The sequence below is a fragment of the Anolis sagrei genome, chromosome 8, assembly GCF_037176765.1.
Source record: "Anolis sagrei isolate rAnoSag1 chromosome 8, rAnoSag1.mat, whole genome shotgun sequence".
Classification (NCBI taxonomy): Eukaryota; Metazoa; Chordata; class Lepidosauria; order Squamata; family Dactyloidae; genus Anolis; species Anolis sagrei.
In genome coordinates, this window is record NC_090028.1 from 23,166,571 (window position 1) to 23,188,462 (window position 21,892).

At 46.7% G+C, this 21,892-nt stretch overlaps 2 protein-coding genes across 3 annotated transcripts in view; one reads left to right on the top strand and one right to left on the bottom strand.

Moving 5' to 3' along the window:
* Positions 1-19,032, top strand: part of ATP2C2 (ATPase secretory pathway Ca2+ transporting 2) — a 53,862-nt gene extending 34,830 nt beyond the window's left edge. The window contains 13 exon segments of the mRNA XM_060788468.2: positions 6,219-6,293; positions 6,295-6,324; positions 6,682-6,838; positions 10,594-10,764; positions 11,681-11,778; positions 11,876-11,926; positions 14,402-14,568; positions 14,865-14,933; positions 15,116-15,232; positions 15,907-16,054; positions 17,874-17,969; positions 18,449-18,590; positions 18,911-19,032. Coding sequence (XP_060644451.2) covers positions 6,219-6,293; positions 6,295-6,324; positions 6,682-6,838; positions 10,594-10,764; positions 11,681-11,778; positions 11,876-11,926; positions 14,402-14,568; positions 14,865-14,933; positions 15,116-15,232; positions 15,907-16,054; positions 17,874-17,969; positions 18,449-18,590; positions 18,911-19,032 — 1,443 coding nt within the window.
* A 320-nt stretch (positions 19,033-19,352) lies between these two features.
* Positions 19,353-21,892, bottom strand: part of MEAK7 (MTOR associated protein, eak-7 homolog) — a 29,942-nt gene continuing 27,402 nt past the window's right edge. For both annotated transcript variants that reach the window (XM_060788466.2, XM_060788467.2), the window contains exon 8: positions 19,353-21,351. In XM_060788466.2, coding sequence (XP_060644449.2) covers positions 21,220-21,351 — 132 coding nt within the window. In that variant the 3' untranslated portion in view covers positions 19,353-21,219. The remainder of the gene's footprint in view (positions 21,352-21,892) is intronic.

Consider the following 21,892-nt stretch of genomic DNA (forward strand, 5'->3'; position numbering starts at 1 on the left):
TGAATGAAGGAAAGGAAGGAAGGGAGGGGAGGAGAGGAGAGGAGAGGAGGAGGAGGCAACATATGGCACACACAACACACAAAAGGAAGGAAGGAAGGAAGGAAGGAAGGAAGGAAGGAAGGAAGGAAGGAAGGAAGGAAGGAAGGAAGGAAGGAAGGGGAGGGGAGGGGAGGGGAGGAGGAGGAGGCAACACATGGCACACACAACACACAAAAGGAAGGAAGTCAGGAAAGAAGGAAAGAAGGAGAAAGGTAGCACATGGCACACACAAAACAAGGAAGGAAGGAAGGAAGGAAGGGAAGGAAGGAAGGAAGGAAGGAGGAAGGAAGGGGAGAAGAGGAGAGGAGGGAGAGGAGAGGAGAGGAGAGGAGAGGAGAGGAGAGGAGAGGAGAGGAGAGGAGAGGAGAGGAGAGGAGAGGAGGCAACATGTGGCACAACACAACAGAAGAACGAAGGAGAAGGGAAGGTGAAGGAGAAGGGAAGGGGAAGGGAAGGGAAGGGAAGGTAGAAGGGAAGGGAAGGGAAGGGAAGGGAAAGGGAAGGGAAGGGAAAGGGAAGGAAGGGAAGGGAAGGGAAGGGAAGGGAAGGGAAGGGAAGAAGGGAAGGGAAGGGAAGGGAAGGGAAGGAAGGGAAAGGGAAGGGAAGAAGGGAAGGGAAGGAAAGGGAAAGGGAAAGAGAAGGGAATAAGGAAAGGAGAAGGAAGGGAAGGGAGGAAGGGAAGGAAGGGAAGGGAAGGAAGGGAAGGGAAGGAAGGGAAGGGAAGGGAAGGGAAGGGAAGGGAAGGGAAGGGAAGGGAAGGGAAGGGAAGGGAAGGAAAGGGAAGGGAAGGGAAGGGAAGGGAAGGGAAGGGAAGGGAAGGGAAGGGAAGAGGAAGGGAAGGGAAGGGAAGGGAAGGAAGGGAAGGGTAAGGGAAGGAAGGGAAGGGAAGGGAAGGGAAGGGAAGGGAAGGGAAGGAAGGGAAGGGAAGGGAAGGGAAGGGAAGGGAAGGGAAGGGAAGGGAAGGGAAGGGAAGGGAAGGAAGGGAAGGGAAGGGAAGGAAGGGAAGGGAAGGGAAGGGAAGGGAAGGGAAGGGAAGGAGGAAGGGAAGGAAGGGAAGGGGAAGGGAAGGGATAGGAAGGGAAGGGAAGGGAAGGGAAGGAAGGAGGGAAGGGAAGGGAAGGGAAGGGAAGGGAAGGAAGGGAAGGGAAGGGAAGGGAAGGGAAGGGAAGGGAAGGGAAGGGAAGGGAAGGGAAGGGAAGGGAGGGAAGGAGGAAGGGAAGGGAAGAGGAAGGGAAGGAAGGGAAGGGAAGGGAAGGGAAGGGAAGGAAGGGAAGAGGGAAGGGAAGGGAAGGGAAGGAAGGGAAGGGAAGGGAAGGGGAAGGAAGGGAAGGGAAGGGAAGGGAAGGGAAGGGAAGGGAAGGGAAGGGAAGGGAAGGAAGGGAAGGGAAGGAGAAGGGAAGGGAAGGGAAGGGAAGGGAAGGGAAGGAGAAGGGATAAGGGAAGGGAAGGGAAGGAAGGAAGGAAGGGAAGGGAAGGAAGGGAAGGAAGGAAGGGAAGGAAGGGAAGGGAAGGGAAGGGAAGGGAAGGGAAGGAGGAAGGGAAGGGAAGGGAAGGGAAGGGAAGGGAAGGGAAGGGAAGGGAAGGGAGGGAAGGAGAAGGGAAGGGAAGGAAGGGAAGGGAAGGGAAGGGGAAGGGAAGGGGAAGGGAAGGGAAGGGAAGGGAAGGGAGAAGGGAAGGAAGGGAAGGGAAGGGAAGGAAGGGAAGGGAAGGGAAGGGAAGGGAAGGGAAGGGAAGGGAAGGGAAGGGAAGGGAAGGGAAGGGAAGGAAGGGAAGGAGGAAGGGAAGGGAAGGGAAGGGAAGGGAAGGGGAAGGGAAGGGAAGGGAAGGAAGGGAAGGGAAGGGAAGGGAAGGGAAGGGAAGGGAAGGGAAGGGAAGGGAAGGGAAGGGAAGGAAGGGAAGGGAAGGGAAGGGAAGGGAAGGGAAGGAAGGGAAGGAAGGGAAGGGAAGGGAAGGGAAGGGAAGGGAAGGAAGGGAAGGGAAGGGAAGGGAAGGGAAGGGAAGGGAAGGGAAGGGAAGGGAAGGAAGGGAGGGAAGGGAAGGGAAGGGAAGGGAAGGGAAGGGAAGGGAAGGGAAGGGAAGGAAGGGAAGGGGAAGGGAAGGGAAGGGAAGGGAAGGAAAGGGAAGGGAAGGGAAGGGAAGGGAAGGGAAGGGAAGGGAAGGGAAGGGAGGGAAGGAAGGGAAGGGAAGGGAAGGGAAGGAAGGAAGGGAAGGGAAGGGAAGGGAAGGGAAGGGAAGGGAAGGGAAGGGAAGGGAAGGGAAGGGAAGGGAAGGGAAGGAAGGGAAGGAAGGGAAGGGAAGGGAAGGGAAGGGAAGGGAAGGAGGAGGGAAGGAAGGAGGAAGGGAAGGGAAGGGAAGGGAAGGGAAGGGAAGGGAAGGGAAGGGAAGGGAAGGGAAGGGAAGGGAAGGGAAGGGAAGGGAAGGGAAGGAAGGAAGGGAAGGGAAGGGAAGGGAAGGAAGGGAAGGGAAGGGAAGGGAAGGAAGGGAAGGGAAGGGAAGGGAAGGGAAGGGAAGGGAAGGGAAGAGGGAAGGGGAAGGGAAGGGAAGGGAAGGGAAGGGAAGGGAAGGAAGGGAAAGGGAAGGGAAGGAAGGGAAGGGAAGGGAAGGGAAGGGAAGGGAAGGAAGGGAAGGGAAGGGAAGGGAAGGGAAGGGAAGGGAAGGGAAGGGAAGGAAGGGAAGGAAGGGAAGGGAAGGGAAGGGAAGGGAAGGGAAGGGAAGGGAATGGGAAGGGAAGGGAAGGGAAGGGAAGGAAGGGAAGGAAGGGAAGGAAGGAGGGAAGGGAAGGAAGGGAAGGGAAGGGAAGGGAAGGGAAGGAGGAAGGGAAGGGAAGGGAAGGGAAGGAAGGGAAGGAAAGGGAAGGGAAGGGAAGGGAAGGGAAGGGAGGGAAGGGAAGGAAGGGAAGGGAAGGGAAGGGGAAGGGAGGGAAGGGAAGGGAAGGGAAGGGAAGGGAAGAGGAAGGGAAGGGAGTGGGAAGGGAAGGGAAGGAAGGGAAGGGAAGGGAAGGAGGAAGGGAATGGGAAGGGAAGGCAGGAAGGGAAGGGGAAGGGAAGGGAAGGAAGGGAAGGGAAAGGGAAGGGAAGGGAAGGAAGGGAAGGGCAAGGGAAGGGAAGGAAGGGAAGGGAGGGAAGGGAGAAGGGAAGGGAAGGAAGGGAAGGAAGGGAAGGGAAGGGAAGGGAAGGGAAGGGAAGGGAAGGGAAGGGAAGGGAAGGGAAGGGAAGGGAAGGAAGGGAAGGGAAGGGAAGGGAAGGGAAGGGAAGGGAAGGGAAGGGAAGGGAAGGGAAGGGAAGGAAGGGAAGGGAAGGGAAGGGAAGGAGGGAAGGGAAGGGAAGGGAAGGGAAGGAAGGGAAGGGAAGGGAAGGGAAGGGAAGGGAAGGGAAGGGAAGGGAAGGGAAGGGAAGGGAAGGGAAGGGAAGGAAGGGAAGGGAAGGAAGGGAAGTGAAGGGAAGGAAGGGAAGGGAAGGGAAAGGAGGAAGGGAAGGAAGGGAAGGGAAGGGAAGGGAAGGGAAGGGAAGGGAAGGGAAGGGAAGGAAGGGAAGGAAGGGAAGGAGGGAAGGGAAGGGAAGGGAAGGGAAGGGAAGGAGGGAAGGAAGGGAAGGGAAGGGAAGGAAGGAAGGGAAGGGAAGGGAAGGAAGGGAAGGGAAGGAGGAAGGGAAGGAAGGGAAGGGAAGGGAAGGGAAAGGGAAGGGAAGGGAAGGGAAGGGAAGGGAAGGAAGGGAAGGAAGGGAAGGGAAGGGAAGGGAAGGGAAGGGAAGGGAAGGGAAGGGAAGGGAAGGGGAAGGGAAGGGAAGGGGAAGGGAAGGAAGGGAAGGGAAGGGAAGGGAAGGGAAGGGAAGGGAAGGGAAGGGAAGGGAAGGGAAGGAAGGGAAGGGAAGGGAAGGGACAGGGAAGGGAAGGGAAGGGAAGGGAAGGAAGGGAAGGGAGGGAAGGGAAGGAAGGAGAAGGGAAGGGAAGGGAAGGAAGAGGAAGGGGAAGGAAGGGAAGGGAAGGGAAGGGAAGGGAAGGGAAGGAAGGGAAGGGAAGGGAAGGGAAGGGAAGGGAAGGAAGGGAAGGGAAGGGAAGGGAAGGGAAGGGAAGGGAAGGGAAGGGAAGGGAAGGGAAGGGAAGGGAAGGGAAGGGAAGGGAAGGGAAGGGAAGGGAAGGGAAGGGAAGGGAAGGAAGGGAAGGGAAGGAAGGAAGGAAGGGAAGGGAAGGGAAGGTGAAGGGAAGAGGGAAGGGAGGAAGGAAGGGAAGGGAAGGAAGGAAGGGAAGGGAAGGGAAGGGAAGGGAAGGGAAGGGAAGGGAAGGGAAGGGAAGGGAAGGAAGGAAGGGAAGGGAGAGGAAGGGAAGGGAAGGGAAGGGAAGGGAAGGGAAGGGAAGGGAAGGGAAGGATGAAGGGAAGGGAAGGGAAGGAAGGGAAGGGAAGGGAAGGGAAGGGAAGGGAAGGGAAGGGAAGGGAAGGGAAGGGAGGGAAGGGAAGGGAATGGGAAGAAGGAGAAGGGAAGGGAAGGGAAGGGAAGGGAAGGGAAGGGAAGGGAAGGGAAGGAAGGGAAGGGAAGGGAAGGGAAGGTAAGGGAAGGGAAGGGAAGGGAAGGGAAGGAAGGGAAGGGAAGGGAAGGGAAGGGAAGGGAAGGGAAGGGAAGGGAAGGAGAAGGGAAGGGAAGGGAAGGGAAGGGAAGGAAGGGAAGGGAAGGGAAGGGAAGGAAGGGAAGGGAAGGAAGGGAAGGGAAGGGAAGGGAAGGGAAGGGAAGGGAAGGGAAGGGAAGGGAAGGGAAGGGAAGGTAAGGGAAGGGAAGGGAAGGGAAGGGAAGGGAAGGAAGGGAAGGGAAGGGAGGGAAGGGAAGGGAAGGGAAGGGAAGGGAAGGGAAGGGAAGGGAAGGGAAGGGAAGGGAAGGGAAGGAAGGGAAGGGAAGGGAAGGGAAGGGAAGGATGGAAGGGAAGGGAAGAGGAAGGGAAGAAGGAAGGGAAGGAGGAAGGAAGGTGAAGGGAAGGGAAGGGAAGGGAAGGTGAAGGGAAGGGAAGGGAAGGGAAGGGAAGGGAAGGGAAGGGAAGGGAAGGGAAGGGAAGGGAAGGGAAGGGAAGGGAAGGGAAGGAGAAGGGAAAGGGAAGAGGAAGGGAGAAGGGAAGGGAAGAGGAAGGGAAGGAAGGGAAGGGAAGGGAAGGGAGAGAGGAAGGGAAGGAAGGGAAGGGAAGGGAAGGGAAGGGAAGGGAAGGGAAGGGGAAGGGAAGGGAAGGGAAGGGAAGGAAGGGGAAGGGGAAGGGAAGGGAAGGGAAGGGAAGGGAAGGGAAGGAAGGGAAGAGGAAGGGAAGGGAAGGGAAGGGAAGGGAAGGGAAGGAGAAGGGAAGGGAAGGAGAAGGGAAGGAGGAAGGGAAGGAAGGGTAGGGAAGGGAAGAAGGGAAGGGAAGGGAAGGGAAGGGAAGGGAAGGGAAGGGAAGGGAAGGGAAGGGAAGGGAAGGGAAGGGAAGGGAAGGGAAGGAAGGGAAGGGAAGGGAAGGGAAGAGGAAGGGAAGGGAAGGGAAGGAAGGGAAGGGAAGGGAAGGGAAGGGAAGGGAAGGGAAGGGAAGGGAAGGGAAGGGAAGGGAAGGGAAGCCCCCAGAAAGTGCATGAAACAGAAAGGAACACAACACACTGCCAACCTTCCTTCTCCGCGAGCATCAAGTAATGGTGGAGCATTTTCTCAAAGGGGCATTGCAAAACCGTATCATTGTAAAGCAGAGAACAACAAATACCATCACATGACAGAATTGGCCATTTTGTCCATCTCTATCTGGACAATTTTTTTAAAAGTCACTTGCCCAGCAGCTGAGAAAGTCTGAAAAGAGAACCCTCTCCTTTAAATGCCAAGACCTCTCTACCCTACACTTGAAGCCTAAGTCATGTGATGAACACAGTAGGTTGCCATTTCTGAAGTGGTGGTTCAGTAATATTTAATGAATGTGATGCATTGGTAATAAGAGAATGTGACTTGTGCAAGGTTGGGTGTCCATGGCCCATCATGAAATATCCAAAGAACCGATTTTCTCAGTCAGAGGGGAAAGGATCCAAAGACGTCCAAGTCCTGTTCCTGAAACTCTCCTGCATTTACCCATTTTTTTGGTTTTGTTCCAATAACTTTTAGCTCTAATTTCAGGAGAAGATGTTTAGGATTAATTCCTTGTGTCTCCAACCCCCCCCCCCCCCCCATCATCTCCAATGTTTGTTACAGATGGAACTGAGTGACATAAAGGACACTTACATCAGAAGGAAGGAGATTCCCTTTAGCTAACCCGAACAGAAGTGGAATGGCCGTGAAATGCGCACTGAAAAATCAGGTACAAAAATGTAATCGCTTTTCACGAAAAAAAAAATTCCACAGAACAAGTTGCTCAAAGAATGAATGAATGATTTCATTTGATTTCCTCTACCTTTCTTGAGTTGTGATAGTTAAAGTGGGACCAAGTTATATTCATTCTGCAGTGTGGATGCATCCTTTAAACAGAGGCTGGATGGCCATCTGTCAGGGGTGATTTGAATGCAATATTCCTGCTTCTTGGCAGGGGGTTGGACTGGATGGCCCATGAGGTCTCTTCCAACTCTTTGATTCTATGATTCTATGATTCCTTCCTACTCAATCGTGAAAAGATATGGGCATCTCCGTTCACCTCTGTTCATCTCCTTGTATCTTCTAGGGCCAGGAAGAGGTCTACTTTATGAAGGGGGCCTTGGAGGAAGTGATGCAGCATTGTACCATGTTTAACAGTGGAGGCATCTCTCTACCATTGACGCCGCAACAAAGAGCAGTCTATATTCAAGAGGAAAAGAGCATGGGATCCCTTGGATTGCGGGGTCAGTCCACCTTAAGATTCAACATTGAGCCTCATGCCAACCAGGATGCTGGGTGTTGTTGTTCATTCGTTCAGTCGTCTCCGACTCTTCGTGACCTCATGGACCAGCCCACACCAGAGCTCCCTGTCGGCCGTCACCACCCCTAGCTCCTTCAAGGTCAGTCCAGTCACTTCAAGGATGCCATCCATCCAATCTTGCCTTTGGTCGGCCCCTCTTCCTTTTGCCTTCCACTTTCCCCAGCATAATTGTCTTCTCCAGACTTTGCTGTTTCCTCATGATGTGGCCAAAGAACTTCAACTTTGTCTCTAGTATCCTTCCCTCCAATGAGCAGTCGCGGGCTTTATTTCCTGGAGGATGGACTGGTTGGATCTTCTCGCAGTCCAAGGCACTCTCAGCACTTTCCTCCAGCACCACAGCTCAAAAGCATCGATCTTCATAGAATCATAGAATCAAAGAGTTGGAAGAGACCTCATGGGCCATCCAGTCCAACCCCCTGCCAAGAAGCAGGAATATTGCATTCAAATCACCCCTGACAAATGGCCATCCAGCCTCTACTTAAAAGCTTCCAAAGAAGGAGCCTCCACCACACTCCGGGGCAGAGAGTTCCACTGCTGAACGGCTCTCACAGTCAGGAAGTTCTTCCTAATGTTCAGATGGAATCTCCTCTCTTGTAGTTTGAAGCCATTGTTCCGCGTCCTAGTCTCCAAGGAAGCAGAGAACAAGCTTGCTCCCTCCTCCCTGTGGCTTCCTCTCACATATTTATACATGGCTATCATATCTCCTCTCAGCCTTCTCTTCTTCAGGCTAAACATGCCCAGTTCCCTAAGCCGCTCCTCATAGGGCTTGTTCTCCAGACCCTTGATCATTTTAGTCGCCCTCCTCTCGGACACATTCCAGCTTGTCAATATCTCTCTTGAATTGTGGTGCCCAGAATTGAACACAATATTCCAGATGTGGTCTAACCAAGGCAGAATAGAGGGGTAGCATTACTTCCTTAGATCTAGACACTATGCTCCTATTGATGCAGGCCAAAATCCCATTGGCTTTTTTTTGCCGCCACATCACATTGCTGGCTCATGTTTAACTTGTTGCCCACGAGGACTCCAAGATCTTTTTCACACGTACTGCTCTCGAGCCAGGCGTCCCCCATTCTGTATCTTTGCATTTCATTTTTTCTGCCAAAGTGGAGTATCTTGCATTTGTCACTGTTGAACTTCATTTTGTTAGTTTTGGCCCATCTCTCTAATCTGTCAAGATCGTTTTGAATTCTGCTCCTGTCCTCTGGACTATTGGCTATCCCTCCCAATTTGGTGTCGTCTGCAAACTTGATGATCATGCCTTCTAGCCCTTCATCTAAGTCATTAATAAAGATGTTGAACAGGACCGGGCCCAGGACGGAGCCCTGCGGCACTCCGCTCGTCACTTCTTTCAAGATGAAGAGGAAGCATTAGTGAGCACTCTCTGTGTTCGTCCACTTAACCAATTCCAGATCCACCTCACCGTAGTTTTGCTTAGCCCACATTGGACTAGTTTCCTTGCCAGAAGGTCATGGGGGACCTTGTCGAAGGCCTTACTGAAATCCAGGTACGCTACATCCACGGCATTCCCCGCATCTACCCAGCTTGTAGCTCTATCGAAGAAAGAGATCAGATTAGTCTGGCATGACTTGTTTTTGATAAATCCATGTTGACTATTAGCGATGACTGCATTTGTTTCTAAGTGTTTGCAGACCGCTTCCTTAACAATCTTTTCCAGAATCTTGCCCGGTATCGACGTGAGGCTGACCGGGCGGTAGTTGTTTGGGTCGTCCTTTTTTCCCTTCTTGAAGATTGGGACCACATTGGCCCTCCTCCAATCTGCTGGAACTTCTCCCGTTCTCCAAGAACTCTCAAAGATGGTTGCCAATGGTTCCGAAATGACTTCCGCTAGTTCCTTCAGTACTCTTGGGTGTAGTTGATCTGGCCCTGGGGACTTGAACTCATTAAGAGCGGCCAGGTATTCCTGGACGACTTCTTTCCCAATTTGGGTTGGATGTCCTCCAATCCCTCATCCACTCCATCTTGCTGAGGTTGAAGACTCTCTTTTTGTGAGAAGACCGAGGCAAAGAAGGCATTAAGTAGTTCTGCCTTTTCCCTGTCCCCTGTCAGCATTGCCCCATCTTCTCCTCGAAGAGGTCCTATCGCCTCCTTGTTTTTCCTTTTTCTACTGGCATAAGAATAGAAGCCCTTTTTATTGTTTTTAATGTCCCTGGCAAGTCTGAGCTCGTTTTTTGCTTCCTTCGCTCAGCCTTCCCTAAGGTCCAGCTCTCACATCCGTAGGTTACTACAGGGAATACCATGGCTTTGACTAGGCGGATCTTTGTTGCCAGTGTGATGTCTCTACTCTTTACTATTTTTATCAAGATTGGTCATTGCTCTCCTCCCAAGAAGTAAGCGTCTTCTGATTTCCTGGCCACAGTCTGCATCTGCAGTAATCTTTGCGCCTAGAAATACAAAGTCTGTCACTGCCTCCATATTTTCTCCCTCTATTTCCCAGTTGTCAATCATTCTTGTTGCCATAATCTTGGTTTTTTTTTTATGTTTAGCTGCAACCCAGCTTTTGCGCTTTCTTTCACCTTGATTGGAAGGCTCCTCAGCTCCTCCTTTATGGGTATCAAACCCATAAATCCCCAAACGTGCTGCTCTGCAATGAGAATACAGTGGAACCTCGACTTAAGAGTGTCTCAACTTAAGAGTTTAGAGGCATCGCTGGGTTTCACTTTGACACAAGAGCAGCATTTTGAATTAAGAGCAAGTGGTACAGCAAGAGTGCAGGGCTTTAGGGCTTCCAGGAAGCAGCCTCTGGGCCTCATGCTCTTGTCCGCTTTGGGAGATAGAATAACCTTATTGCCATTGTACAATAACATTAAATGCTTTTCCCACACTCATCACAAAAACAACACACTCATCCCTCCACACTCCCACCACCACTGCACAGCCCGCAAATCAAAATCATGGAGTCTGCTTTGAGGATCTTTGGGTTAGTTGATTTTGTGTGATTTTTTATTCCTGGCCTATTTGGCATCATGAAGAGAGAGATGGAGAAAGAGCAAGAGAGGGAGGCACGCTGGAAGGAGGACAGGATGAAGAAGGATAGGATGCTTCTGTCTCTTCACTTTGTGCGTTGGGCTTTCTTTGCGACAACTTTGTGCTTCCACCATTTTTAAGTTGATCTTTCTTTCTTTCTTGTTCCATGTGAATGTGCATGTAAAAACATTATTTATTATTTATAAAGTACATTTTTTTATCTTAAAATACATAACAAAAATGGGGAGGTTCAGGGAGCAAGAATTGGTTAATAGAATTTCAGTGCATTTCAATGGAAAAATTTGCTTTGAGATAAGAGCAATTTGAGTTAAGAGCTCAGTCACTGAACAAATTAAACATTTTATACCCTGCTTTATCTCCCGCAATAAATATACGCACATTAAAACAGGCCTAAATTTAAACAGTATTTAAAAATACCCAGTAAAAAATCATTAACTCAAGGTATCACTGTATATTGTATAATATTAATCCCGTCCACAAATAACTGAATCTGCAAAAAGTTAATCCTGCAATTGTGGATGGTCAATTGTATATTCTTCTAGCATTGGGTTTTATCTCTCTATCTGTTTTTTTTTTTTTTTTTTGTCAAGCATTTTGGAGAAAGTTACAACAGGAATATTCTCAAATCAATGAAATAAGAAGACATTGCCTCTGTCCCTTTATTCGTAGTGCTTGCTTTGGCATCTGGACCGGAGCTTGGCCGCTTAACGTTTCTAGGCCTTGCTGGCATCATTGACCCACCAAGACATGGAGTGAAGGAAGCTGTTCAAGTCCTCATTAAATCAGGAGTATCAGTGAAAATGATAACTGGAGATGCCTTGGAAACAGCACTGGCCATTGGTGAGTGAGATACCAAAGCTTCATTGGTAGGCCTTGATCCAGTTACTATTCTCAAAAATGGGGAGAAATTGAGGAAGCACCCAATGATATCCACAAAATCAAAAGAGGACAACATCTCAAGATGTTGAAAAGATATGTTTTATTCACTCCAACCTGTGGGTGTTCTTGAGATGTTCTTTACAATGTTTTTAACAACAAATGTTTTTGGAGTTCTCAAAACTGCAGAAGTTTATGATTTTTATGCGCTGCTCTTTTTCTCTAGTACTTTTCAATAAGGGTAAATCTCTTGAATCAGTTCTTGAATGGTTTTGTAAATCTCATAAATTTGGTTTTCCCAGGGTGAGGCTCATCCATTGCACTCTGGGTGTGCTGACCCCTGCGATTTCCCCAAAAGCAGGAAATGCAACTGTTAGGAATAACAGTTGGGTTGACTTCCTTCTCATATTTGGAACTTCCAGTGTAGGTGTCAGAGAATATAGTATTGATGCTCTTCACTTTCCCTTACCTGGGCAGGTACTCCCCAGATCACCAATGATTTATCAAGACCATGGGTTTTAGTTGTTGCATGCCTTCAAGTCATTTACACCTTATAATGATCCTAAGGGGAACCTATCATTAGGCATTCTGGGATTGAGAGCATGTGGCCCACTTAATGTCATCCAGTTGGAACAAACCATGGATGCAGACTATGGAATTTGCAAATTGGAATGGTCCTTAGAGAAGATATGGTCCAATTCAACACACATTCTACAATGTGAGATGTTACTATGGCATCTCTAACTGATGACTATGCAAGTTCAGTTTAAATCCAACCATTCCATATCAGATTTGGTCACCAGAAATTCCTCACCAACTAATATTTTCTTGACTGAAACAATCAACTATAACACAATGTTTGTTTGTTTTTTCATTCCAGGAAGAAATATTGGCCTTTGCAATGGGAAGATGAAAGCAATGTCTGGGGAGATGTTGGAGAACATCAGCGAGTCAGCCTTGTCGTCAACAGTCCAAAATGTAATGGCCCTTGAAGGGATTGTGTGAAGAATGGTGACTCTTGTTGAAATTACAGCAGGCTCATATACTTCTCTTTTTTTCTCTCCTCATGGTCTAGGTTTCCATCTTCTACCGAACAAGTCCCAAACACAAACTAAAGATCATAAAGGTATCTCCTCACCCCAAACAAGTGCCATCCTTGTATCTCTTCCTGGAATATAGTATGTTCCTCAATTTGACATCTGGCAACATGCCTAGGTCAGACATCCTCCGTCTCAATAGGATCCCTTATTATCCATCTTTTTGTGAAACCACATGAAGACTGGGAACATGTCAGTGGTAGATATTGGGGCCATACTATAATAATGAGAGTTTGCACCATTGTGATTATTATTTTGCTTCTGTTGTGCCCAGTTGGTTGTTGCCATTTTGCTCCATTTTGCTCCTTTGATTTCTCTTCTTCTTACAACTCATTACGGTGCAAATTAGGGAACTAATCATCTATGTCTAATTTTCTAGTAAAGCTCAAATTGGTATCTTCTAGCTACACGTGAGAAAGTTTCTTCCATTGCCCTTGGCATTGTACTACAGAATGACTCCTCCCCTTCTCCACAGACTCAATATCCATGGTTGAAAAGCATGCTCCAAAATATTCCCCATGGAAGTGTTTGTGGCCATCTCTAGGTTCTCCATGGTGATCCTATGCTTTGCTAACAGCCCATGTATAGCCACAATTCAGGGTTCACAATTATTCATGGTTTCAGGACCTGGAATACAGTATTTCCTCTGCAGAAAAGGGGGTCACACTGCATTGCGAATGGAAGGAAATACGCTGAAATTATCTCTGTGTTTTTCCCTTTTTGTTTCACCTTTCCTTTGCCCTTTGTCCTCATAGTGTATAAATTAGCATTGTTTGCTTTGTTGGCTGTGGCTTGCCTTGGTTGACATTTGCAGCAGTGAACTAGTAAACACAGCAGTTCTCCACTTGTTGGTCAGCTGATCTACTAATATATAGTCCAATGTAGGCTAGGCAAAACTACGGTGAGGTGGATCTGGAATTGGTTAAATGGACGAACCCAGAGGGTGCTCACCAATGCTTCCTCTTCATCTTGGAAAGAAGTGACGAGCGGAGTGCCGCAGGGTTCTGTCCTGGGCGCGGTCTTGTTCAACATCTTTATTAATGACTTAGATGAAGGGCTAGAAGGCATGATCATCAAGTTTGCAGACGACACCAAATTGGGAGGGATAGCCAATACTCCAGAGGACAGGAGCAGAATTCAAAACAATCTTGACAGATTAGAGAGATGGGCCAAAACTAACAAAATGAAGTTCAACGAGGACAACTTTGGCAGGAAAAACGAAATGCAAAGATACAGAATGGGGGACAATGCCTGGCTCGAGAGCAGTATGTTTGAAAAAGATCTTGGAGTCCTCATGGACAACAAGTTAAACATGAGCCAAAAATGTGATGTGGCGCCAAAAAAAAGCCACTGGGATTTTGGCCTGCATCAATAGGAGCATAGTGTCTAGATCTAGGAAAGTCATGCTACCCCTCTATTCTGCTTTAGTTAGACCACACCTGGAATATTGTGTCCAATTCTGGGCACCACAATTCAAGAGAGATATTGACAAGCTGGAATGTGTCCAGAGGAAGGCGACTAAAATGATCTATGGTCTGGAGAACAAACCCTATGAGGAGCGGCTTAAGGAGCTGGGCATGTTTAGCCTGAAGAAGAGAACGCTGAGAGGAGATATGATAGCCATGTATAAACATGTGAGAGGAAGTCATAGGGAGAAGGGAGCAAGCTTGTTTTCTGCTTCCTTGGAGGACACGGAACAATGGCTTCAAACTTCAAGAGCGGAGATTCCATCTGAACATGAGGAAGAACTTCCTGACTGTGAGAGCCGTTCAGCAGTGGAACTCTCTGCCCCAGAGTGTGGTGGAGGCTCCTTCTTTGGAGGCTTTTAAACAGAGGCTGGATGGCCATCTGTCAGGGGTGATTTGAATACAATATTCCTGCTTCTTGGCAGGGGGTTGGACTGGGTGGCCCGTGAGATCTCTTCCAACTCTTTGATTCTATTGATTCTATGATTCTATATCTCTTTCATTATGTTTTGTAATGATTCTGGAAAGGCTAATCAGAGGAAGCTATTAATTCATGTAACTCTCAAAATGCTCTGATTCCATCATTGGAGGTTATGTTAGGCAACATAAAATATATGTTGATTGACTGGCTGACGATTATTGCAGCAACCAAAAAATATATCTTCCCTGATACGCTAACCGAGTTTATTTCAACTATTTGCAGTGGCATATTTGTTCATTATCATTGTTTAGATGTGATCATATCGGCATGAAAAACTATCCTTGAACTAATATTGAATACATTGTACATAATGAGGGTTTATTTGAGTTTCACAATTAGGCTTCAGCTGAAATGGCCAATGCTCCCAAATTCTCCAAGTTCTATATTTACAAATTCAAGGATTCTATGCTGGGCATTCAATGCATTTCTTGATAGAAAATATGCATTAATCTGTTTGTCTCTTGTGTGTTTTTTCCCCCAAGAGCCATCATATGCATCTGAACATGGAATCTATCTTGGTGGATACTGATATTTATGTTCATTTGTCTCTTCCTCAGGCTTTGCAACAGGCAGGAGCCATTGTGGGAATGACTGGGGATGGAGTGAACGATGCTGTTGCTCTGAAATCAGCTGACATCGGGGTCGCAATGGGGCGGGCAGGAACTGACGTCAGCAAGGAGGCTGCAAGCATGATCCTCGTGGATGATGACTTCTCAACCATCATGTAGGTGTCTCTTAGGTGAAGATTTGTCGTTGTCTTCAAGTCATTTCTAACTTATAGGGATCTGAAAGTGAACGTTTCGTAGTTTCCTTGGCTTTGCCTTCCTCTGAGGTATCACTTGTCCAAGGCCACCCAACAGGTTTCTGTGGTTGAATGAGAATTCAAGCCCTGGTTTTCATAGTCCCATTCCAAACCACTATGTCAAGTTGGCTCTCTGACCAACCACAAGCCAATTTAAAAGGGCTAAGAAACCACTGGAGTTGCAAAATTACACAATATCTCTCTTTCCTTTCCACCAGGAATGCCATCGAAGAAGGGAAAGGCATATTTTACAACATTAAAAATTTTGTTCGCTTTCAGCTCAGCACGTAAGTGGTTCTTGGCTTGACCATTAAGGCTAAACTAATGCTTACATATTACTTTTGGGGGAGGGAGAGGCTTCTGGGAGTTTTGAAAAGTAACTTTTGCAACTTTGGAAGGAACCCCCATTGGGACATCTGAGTCTTCACTAAAGGCTTAAATTGCACATCTTTTGTTTTCTTCTCACCAGGAGCATCTCCGCTCTAAGTTTAATCGCTCTGTCTACCATATTCAATTTGCCAAATCCACTCAATGCCATGCAGATCCTGTGGATCAATATTATAATGGACGGTCCCCCAGCTCAAAGGTGAGAAAAGGGGAATGGTAGTATCAGGGCAGTGGGAAAGATCTCAGTGTGAACCTTTTCCTTCTCTTATCTCAAATAGTTTCAAAATCTGGGCATAGTTTAATGGCGTTCTCATATGACAGTAGGCCCTCCACTTCCATGAAAGCGATGAGTGCAGGTCCTCAATGAAAGTGAAAAATGTTTGTTTTACTTATGAGAATGCTTTCCTTAGAAGCTGTAGGTCTTCCAGGACAATTCTATGGTCAACTTCTACCAGAGGAAATTGACCATAAAATGAAACGGGAGAACCTACAGATGGAAGATGACCATAAGATCACACTGGACCTACAAATGGAGGAGGTTGACCATAAAATTGAACCGGGAAACCTACAAATACCTAGAGAAATTATCTAAGAATCAAGATTCTCCAGCTCTATGATTTCTAGAGATAATATAACAACTCAAGACATCTGCAAAAATTAAACCCACAAATATGGAAGGTGAACTGCAAGTTTATGGGTTAAATTATTCCACAGGACTGAAATTTGCAATTATTTCACCTCCCAAAAAGTAAACATGGACACTACCAACTGCTACTGAACGTATGGTGTGATTTGTGTCTTGACAACAAGATTAAATGGCTCATGAATCTGTATCCTTATAATCACGTGTCTTTTTCTGGGACTTGAGAACAGTTTGGGTGTCGAACCAGTGGACAAGGACGCCATCAGACAGCCTCCAAGGAACATCACAGACACCATTCTCAGCAAGTCTTTGGTCTTGAAGATCCTCCTCTCGGCCACTGCCATCATCAGCGGAACCATGTTTGTCTATTGGAAGGAGGTGAGGAGGCCCAAGTCACATCCCTAAATATTTAGCTGACATTCTAAGTTATTGTTGAGCAATGAAGGGAAATTTCACAGAGGGGCAACAGAGGGGTTCGGCAAGATCCTCCTCAATGGATCTGCTGTGTTTAGATTCCTATAGAAAACACATCTTTCTGGTTTGATTTGTTTCTCTGGATTTTAACAAAACTTCTTGTCACTTTTTTAGGAGTGTGCGATATTTTTGTTAGTCCTCGTAAATTGGATTAAATTTGTTAAATTCGTATTTACAAGAAAATATATGACATATGGTCGTGGCCCACACCAAAATTGTAAGAATCAAAACTGACCCAATACTTTTTCGCTTGCATTTTATAAACCTCGAAAACTTCCCAAAGTCAATGCCATGTTCAGCGCAAGAAAGCAAAGCAAAGCCCAAAAGGCTGTCTTTCTTCTTTAAATGAATGGTGAGGGAAGCAGCAGGGAGAAAGCAGAGTTTGCTGAGAAAGAGATGGAGAAAGCACAGAATTCTGGGAAATACAGTTTGGGAAGGCAAGGAGCCCAATGCCAGAGAACTCCAAAGGCCCTGCCCTGAACTACATTTCCCAGAATTCTGCATAGCATCAGGAAGCCCAATCAGGAGAGGGAGAGATGTGATCCTCCGTTGCACATCCAGCCAATCTGCAAAAAGGAGAATGGGTTGAGACTTCTCGTAAGTCAATCTCTGCGCTGGGTTGGGAAGGAATCCCTTAATGGAAGTTCTATTGGTTCATATGAGACAGAGATAGTCAATGAGATAACTGTTGTGACTTCTTTTTTTTTAATTGTCAAAACTTTTTAAAAATTCCCTAAAACCAGTAGATGCATTAATATTTCTGAAAGTTGGGGGGAATGATCATAGAATCATAGAGTTGGAAGAGACCTGGTGGGCCATCCAGTCCAACTCCATTCTGCCAACAAGCAGGACCATCACATTCAAATACCTCCCCCACAACAGATGGCCATCCAGCCTCTGTTAAAAAGCCTCCAAAGAAGGAGCCTCCACCATACTCCAGGGCAGAGAGTTCCACTGCTGAACAGCTCTCACAGTCAGGAAGTTCTTCCTCATGTTCAGGTGGAATCTCCTTTCTTGTAGTTTGAAGCCATTTCTCCATTGTGTCCTAGTCTCCAGGGCAGCAAAAAACATACTTGCTCCCTCCTCCTTTGACTTTATCTCACATACCTTGTGTCGTTGTAGAGAAAACTCAAGGAGTTTGCTCTTGTAGTTTGTTTTTAAGAATTTAAGAATTCTTTGTTTTTAAGAATTTGTTTATAAAAACTTGGAGAATTCCCCAAAAATTCATGAATAAGTGAAACATTCTGAAACTGGATGGGATCACAGTGGTCAATTTGTTCTGCCCATTGTAGGAATTTCACCCCAATAGCTGTAAAATGAAGTAGAAAGGAGCCCCTGAAGTTTCCCTACTTGTGCAATTCCTGTAACAAAAAAGTCACAAAATTTTGTTACTCTAGTTATAGTCACGAAATGTTCACTAACGATACTTTAGAAACAAAATGCTGGTGCCCCCTAATTTTGTAACAGGTTTTGAAACATTTTTTCATCGCTTGCACAGCTCTATTTCTTATCCATCGCTGCATGTAGATTTAGGGCTATGCGTACACTGCTTGGCAGAACTGTGCCTCTAATCTTTCCTTTAGGAGAACGTCAAGGTGGCTGTGACTTTGCAAACAAAAAGACCATTGTGAGGCAGGAGACCTTGACTTTGCACATTCTCCAAACTTCCAGGCAAGAAAAAAAAGAGGATCTTTCTCTGACCGATGCCTCTTCTCACTTCCAGATTCCAGAAAGTGGCATAACCCCACGGACCACGACAATGACTTTCACGTGTTTTGTCTTCTTTGACCTCTTCAATGCCTTGACGTGTCGCTCTCAGGTGAGAAAGGGGTGTTTTACCCCAGATAAACCAAGCAATTGGCAAATAAAACGTATTAGGATACAAATGCTCACAATAGGTGCAAAATGGAAGTGTTAAGTGGACCTCATGGATAGATGCTAGCCCTGGCATGAGCAAACTTGGAACCTGCAGGTGTTTTGGACTTCAACTCCCAGAGTTCGTAACAGGCTCAGGCCCTTTCTTTTCCCCCCTCAGCCACTTAAGTGGAAAAGGAAACGGAAAATTAAAAGGAAAGGGTCTGAGGCTGTTAGGAATTGTGGGAGTTGAAGTGCAAAACACCACGAGGGCCCAAGTCTGCCCATGCCTGATTTTCCTCTGCTTTTTGGTGACTTGTTAATTGCCTTCTGCTGTTTCAACCTATGTAAAGTTATAGCCATGTTTTGGCTTGCTCCTTTTGGGTGGCATCCCCCACCCCAATATTGCTTCCATTCATTTTCTTGTATTTTTCCCCTCTCTAGACCAAACTGATATTAGAAATCGGCCTTTTCCGGAACCGCATGTTCTTATATTCTGTCCTGGGGTCCATTCTGGGCCAGATGGCAGTAATATACATTCCTCCCTTGCAGAGGATCTTCCAGACAGAGAATTTGGGTGCTTTGGGTAAGCTTGAGCACGGAATGCCTTTATTCCTTCATAGAAGGCTGGAGCAACTCAACTGGAGTCAATATTTGAACGAGTGACTATATATTTCTGTATCTGGAGTATGGGATTGGGGGCACTGTTTGAATAAAACACAGCCAATTCATACAGATCCTGGGCTGAACATAGTAAGAACATTTGACGCAGCTCCAATCCAAGCCCAAGTTCAAAATCAGAAACGGATGCCGAGTCATTACCATTTAAAAAAAATTATCTGAAGATTTCAGTCCACTTTATCCATTTGTGATAGTAATTATGTGTTTTTTTTCTCTTATCGGTAGACTTGTTACTCCTTGTGGCCTTGGCGTCTTCGGTTTTTATCCTTTCGGAGTTGGCCAAAATTGGCGAGAGGTATTGTTGCAGCCAGTCCAAGAAAGACCATTTCCCATTGGAAGCTGTGTGACTGCAAGACTAAATCAAGGCACAGAGAGACTTGTGGCAACTTGAAGACTCACGTGTGCTTTTGTGACTTGCAAACCCACCTTTCGGTGGTTCATGAAGCCAGATGTGGTGTTTCAATGACATTGTCAAATCCTGGAAGACTCTTTGATCCAGATAAAATATCTGCATACAATGCATGATCCATGAAACAATCACCAACCGATGAGATCTTTTCCCCCTTTCACAGACGGATCCATTAAAGCTTTTTCGCCTTACAATGACGTGTTCTACAAAGACAACCGGCCCACAGGAACCGCACTGTGAATCCATGACACCACCATCATCATTTTGTTTATTTATTTAAGTTGCAATAACACCTTTTGTTAATAAAACATGTCTTAAGGGCTAACAGGTGACTAGAGTTCTTAGCTGGAAGGGTCACTTGGTGCAGAAGTTCCCATACAGAGGCAGTTGGACATTTCTGTTGAATGTCTATATTCAAAGCCACATCGTGCACAGCTCCTTGTCCCTACAAGATGGCTCCATCTTGTTATGGCAACCCTATGGCAGGCTCTTCTTGACAAATTGTATTTTGAAGATGCTTAGCATGGCCTTCTCTGAAGGCTGAGAGAGTGTGACTTGCTCAGCAGACTTCCACGGCTGGGTGGAAAATCAGTTCTGAAACTACTATGCGCTTTGGCAACTGGATAGATCTATTACCACCAATACTACCATGCAATAAACTGCTTTGAGTTGGGTTGAGAAGAAGACTGTCTTAGAAATACCTTCATTAATAAATAAAGCAAGGCTGTACTGCCTACTAATTGCTTCAAAACATTCTTAAACGTGAGTTGGATGAGGGAATGAAAAGTTTCATCACGGTCTTTGCAGCCGATACAACAACCTTACCTTCTCCAAAGTCTGTCCTCATTAAGGCTTAAGATTGGCAGATCTAAAAGACAGTGGCATCGCGGTATAAACATTAAAAACCAGACATCCAAACACAAAATGTCATTAGAGTAGGACAGTCTTCTCTGTTTAAAGCATTTTCATTTTAAACATGAGTTGATTCAATCAATAGATATTACTGATTCTCAACATGAGTTGACATATAATTGCATTTGCTGCATGATTCACATGGCAAAGAAGTGTGCACTCTCAATTGTGAGCAACCACATAAAATTCTGATTTTTCCCTAGCCCCATTAGCTCTAAACCCTGGAATTAGCTTTCAAATCCTTTGAATGTTTATTGTTCGGAAATACCTACCAAAGACACTTAATCCTGGAGCTTTCCGATGCTTTCACTAGGCTTGACTGAAACGTGAGCCTCGGGAGGCAGATCGGAGCCATGATTCGTAAACATCGATCTGGACTGACCTTATTAACTGCCTAGCTGGCAACACATATATGCAAATTAGCCCAGTCTTCTGTCCTATTGCCAGGATTCTGGGAGTTGTAGTCCCAGTTTCCCAAATTTCAGATTATACACATTAACTGGAAACCAAAAAGGAAACATTCCATCTGCATGCTTACATGATTCCACACCCATAAACTGAAATCTGACCCAATTAGACTGCTCTGATTCCTAACATTTAATCTAATACTAGAGCCGGGAACTTTTCCTCTAATCTTCCCAATTAGAACTGGCTTTGGTTTGGTTTTCATGGAAGACAGCAATAATATATCAGGCATGGGCAAACTTTAGCCCTCCAGGTGTTTTGGACTTCAACTCCCACAATTCCTAACAGCCGGTATATAGTAGTGCCTGATCTATATAGTTTGGCCTTCAATTTCCATGATCCATCCATGTTGCCGATATTAGCTCAGCAATAGCTCCAATTAATACCCAAACCAGGCTCCCACCCCATTCCATGCAACCCGTTGATATATCCAACTGTTTGTGGATATAAAAACTAGGCTCCCACCCCGATCCATCCCACCCGTTGATATATCCAACTGTGGATATAAAAACCAGGCTCCCACCCCATTTCATGCAACCCCTGTTGATATATCCAACTGTTTTGTGGATATAAAAACTAGGTTCCCACCCCATCCCACCCCTGTTGATATATCCAACTGTTTTGTCTTCCAACAAAGCCCCGTCTCAATGACCACTCAAGCGAATGGGAAATACAAAGCTCAGAGACCCTCCCCCTCCCCCCAAAACTCTCCACTTTGTGCTCGAGGTCAGGCAAAAGCTTCCAGGCTTTATTCGGAGTGGTTGTTGTCCCCGTCTTCGTCCGGGACCCGCAATCCCTCGCTCTGGCGGCTCTTTCCAATCATCTCCAGCAAGGCATGAGCCTCAGGATCGGCGTCCAGGATGCTCTTGGGATCTTTCACCTGAAACAGAACCCAAAAAGAGAAGTTGGAGGAGGGAGAAAGGGTGGAAAGTCAAGAACAGAGTAGAGCAGGGGTTGTCAAATGTGATCGCTAGGGGCTCCACAGTGCAGTGCTGCTTCTACCTTCTTCCTCCTCCTCAGAAATGCAGGGAAATTAAAAGTTCGGAGCTGCTGGAAAAAAACAAGGGTTTGGACTGGATGGCCTCTGGGGTTTCTGTTGCTGTTGCTATTGTTACAAAGGCTGAATGGCCATCTGTTGGGGGTGCTTTGATTGTGATTTACCTGCATGTCAGAAACGGGTTGGACTGGTTGGCCCCTGGGGTTGCTGTTATTATTATTATTATTATTATTATTATTATTATTATTATTATTACAAAGGCACCAGGTGACCATCTGTTGGGAGTGCTTTGATTCTGTTTCTCCTGCATGAACGCAGAAGGGTGTTGAAGTAGATGCCCTATTTAGTATCTGCCACTATTATTATTATTATCATTATTATCAGAAAACGAAATGCTGGGAGAACAGGAAAAGAGATTTAAAGG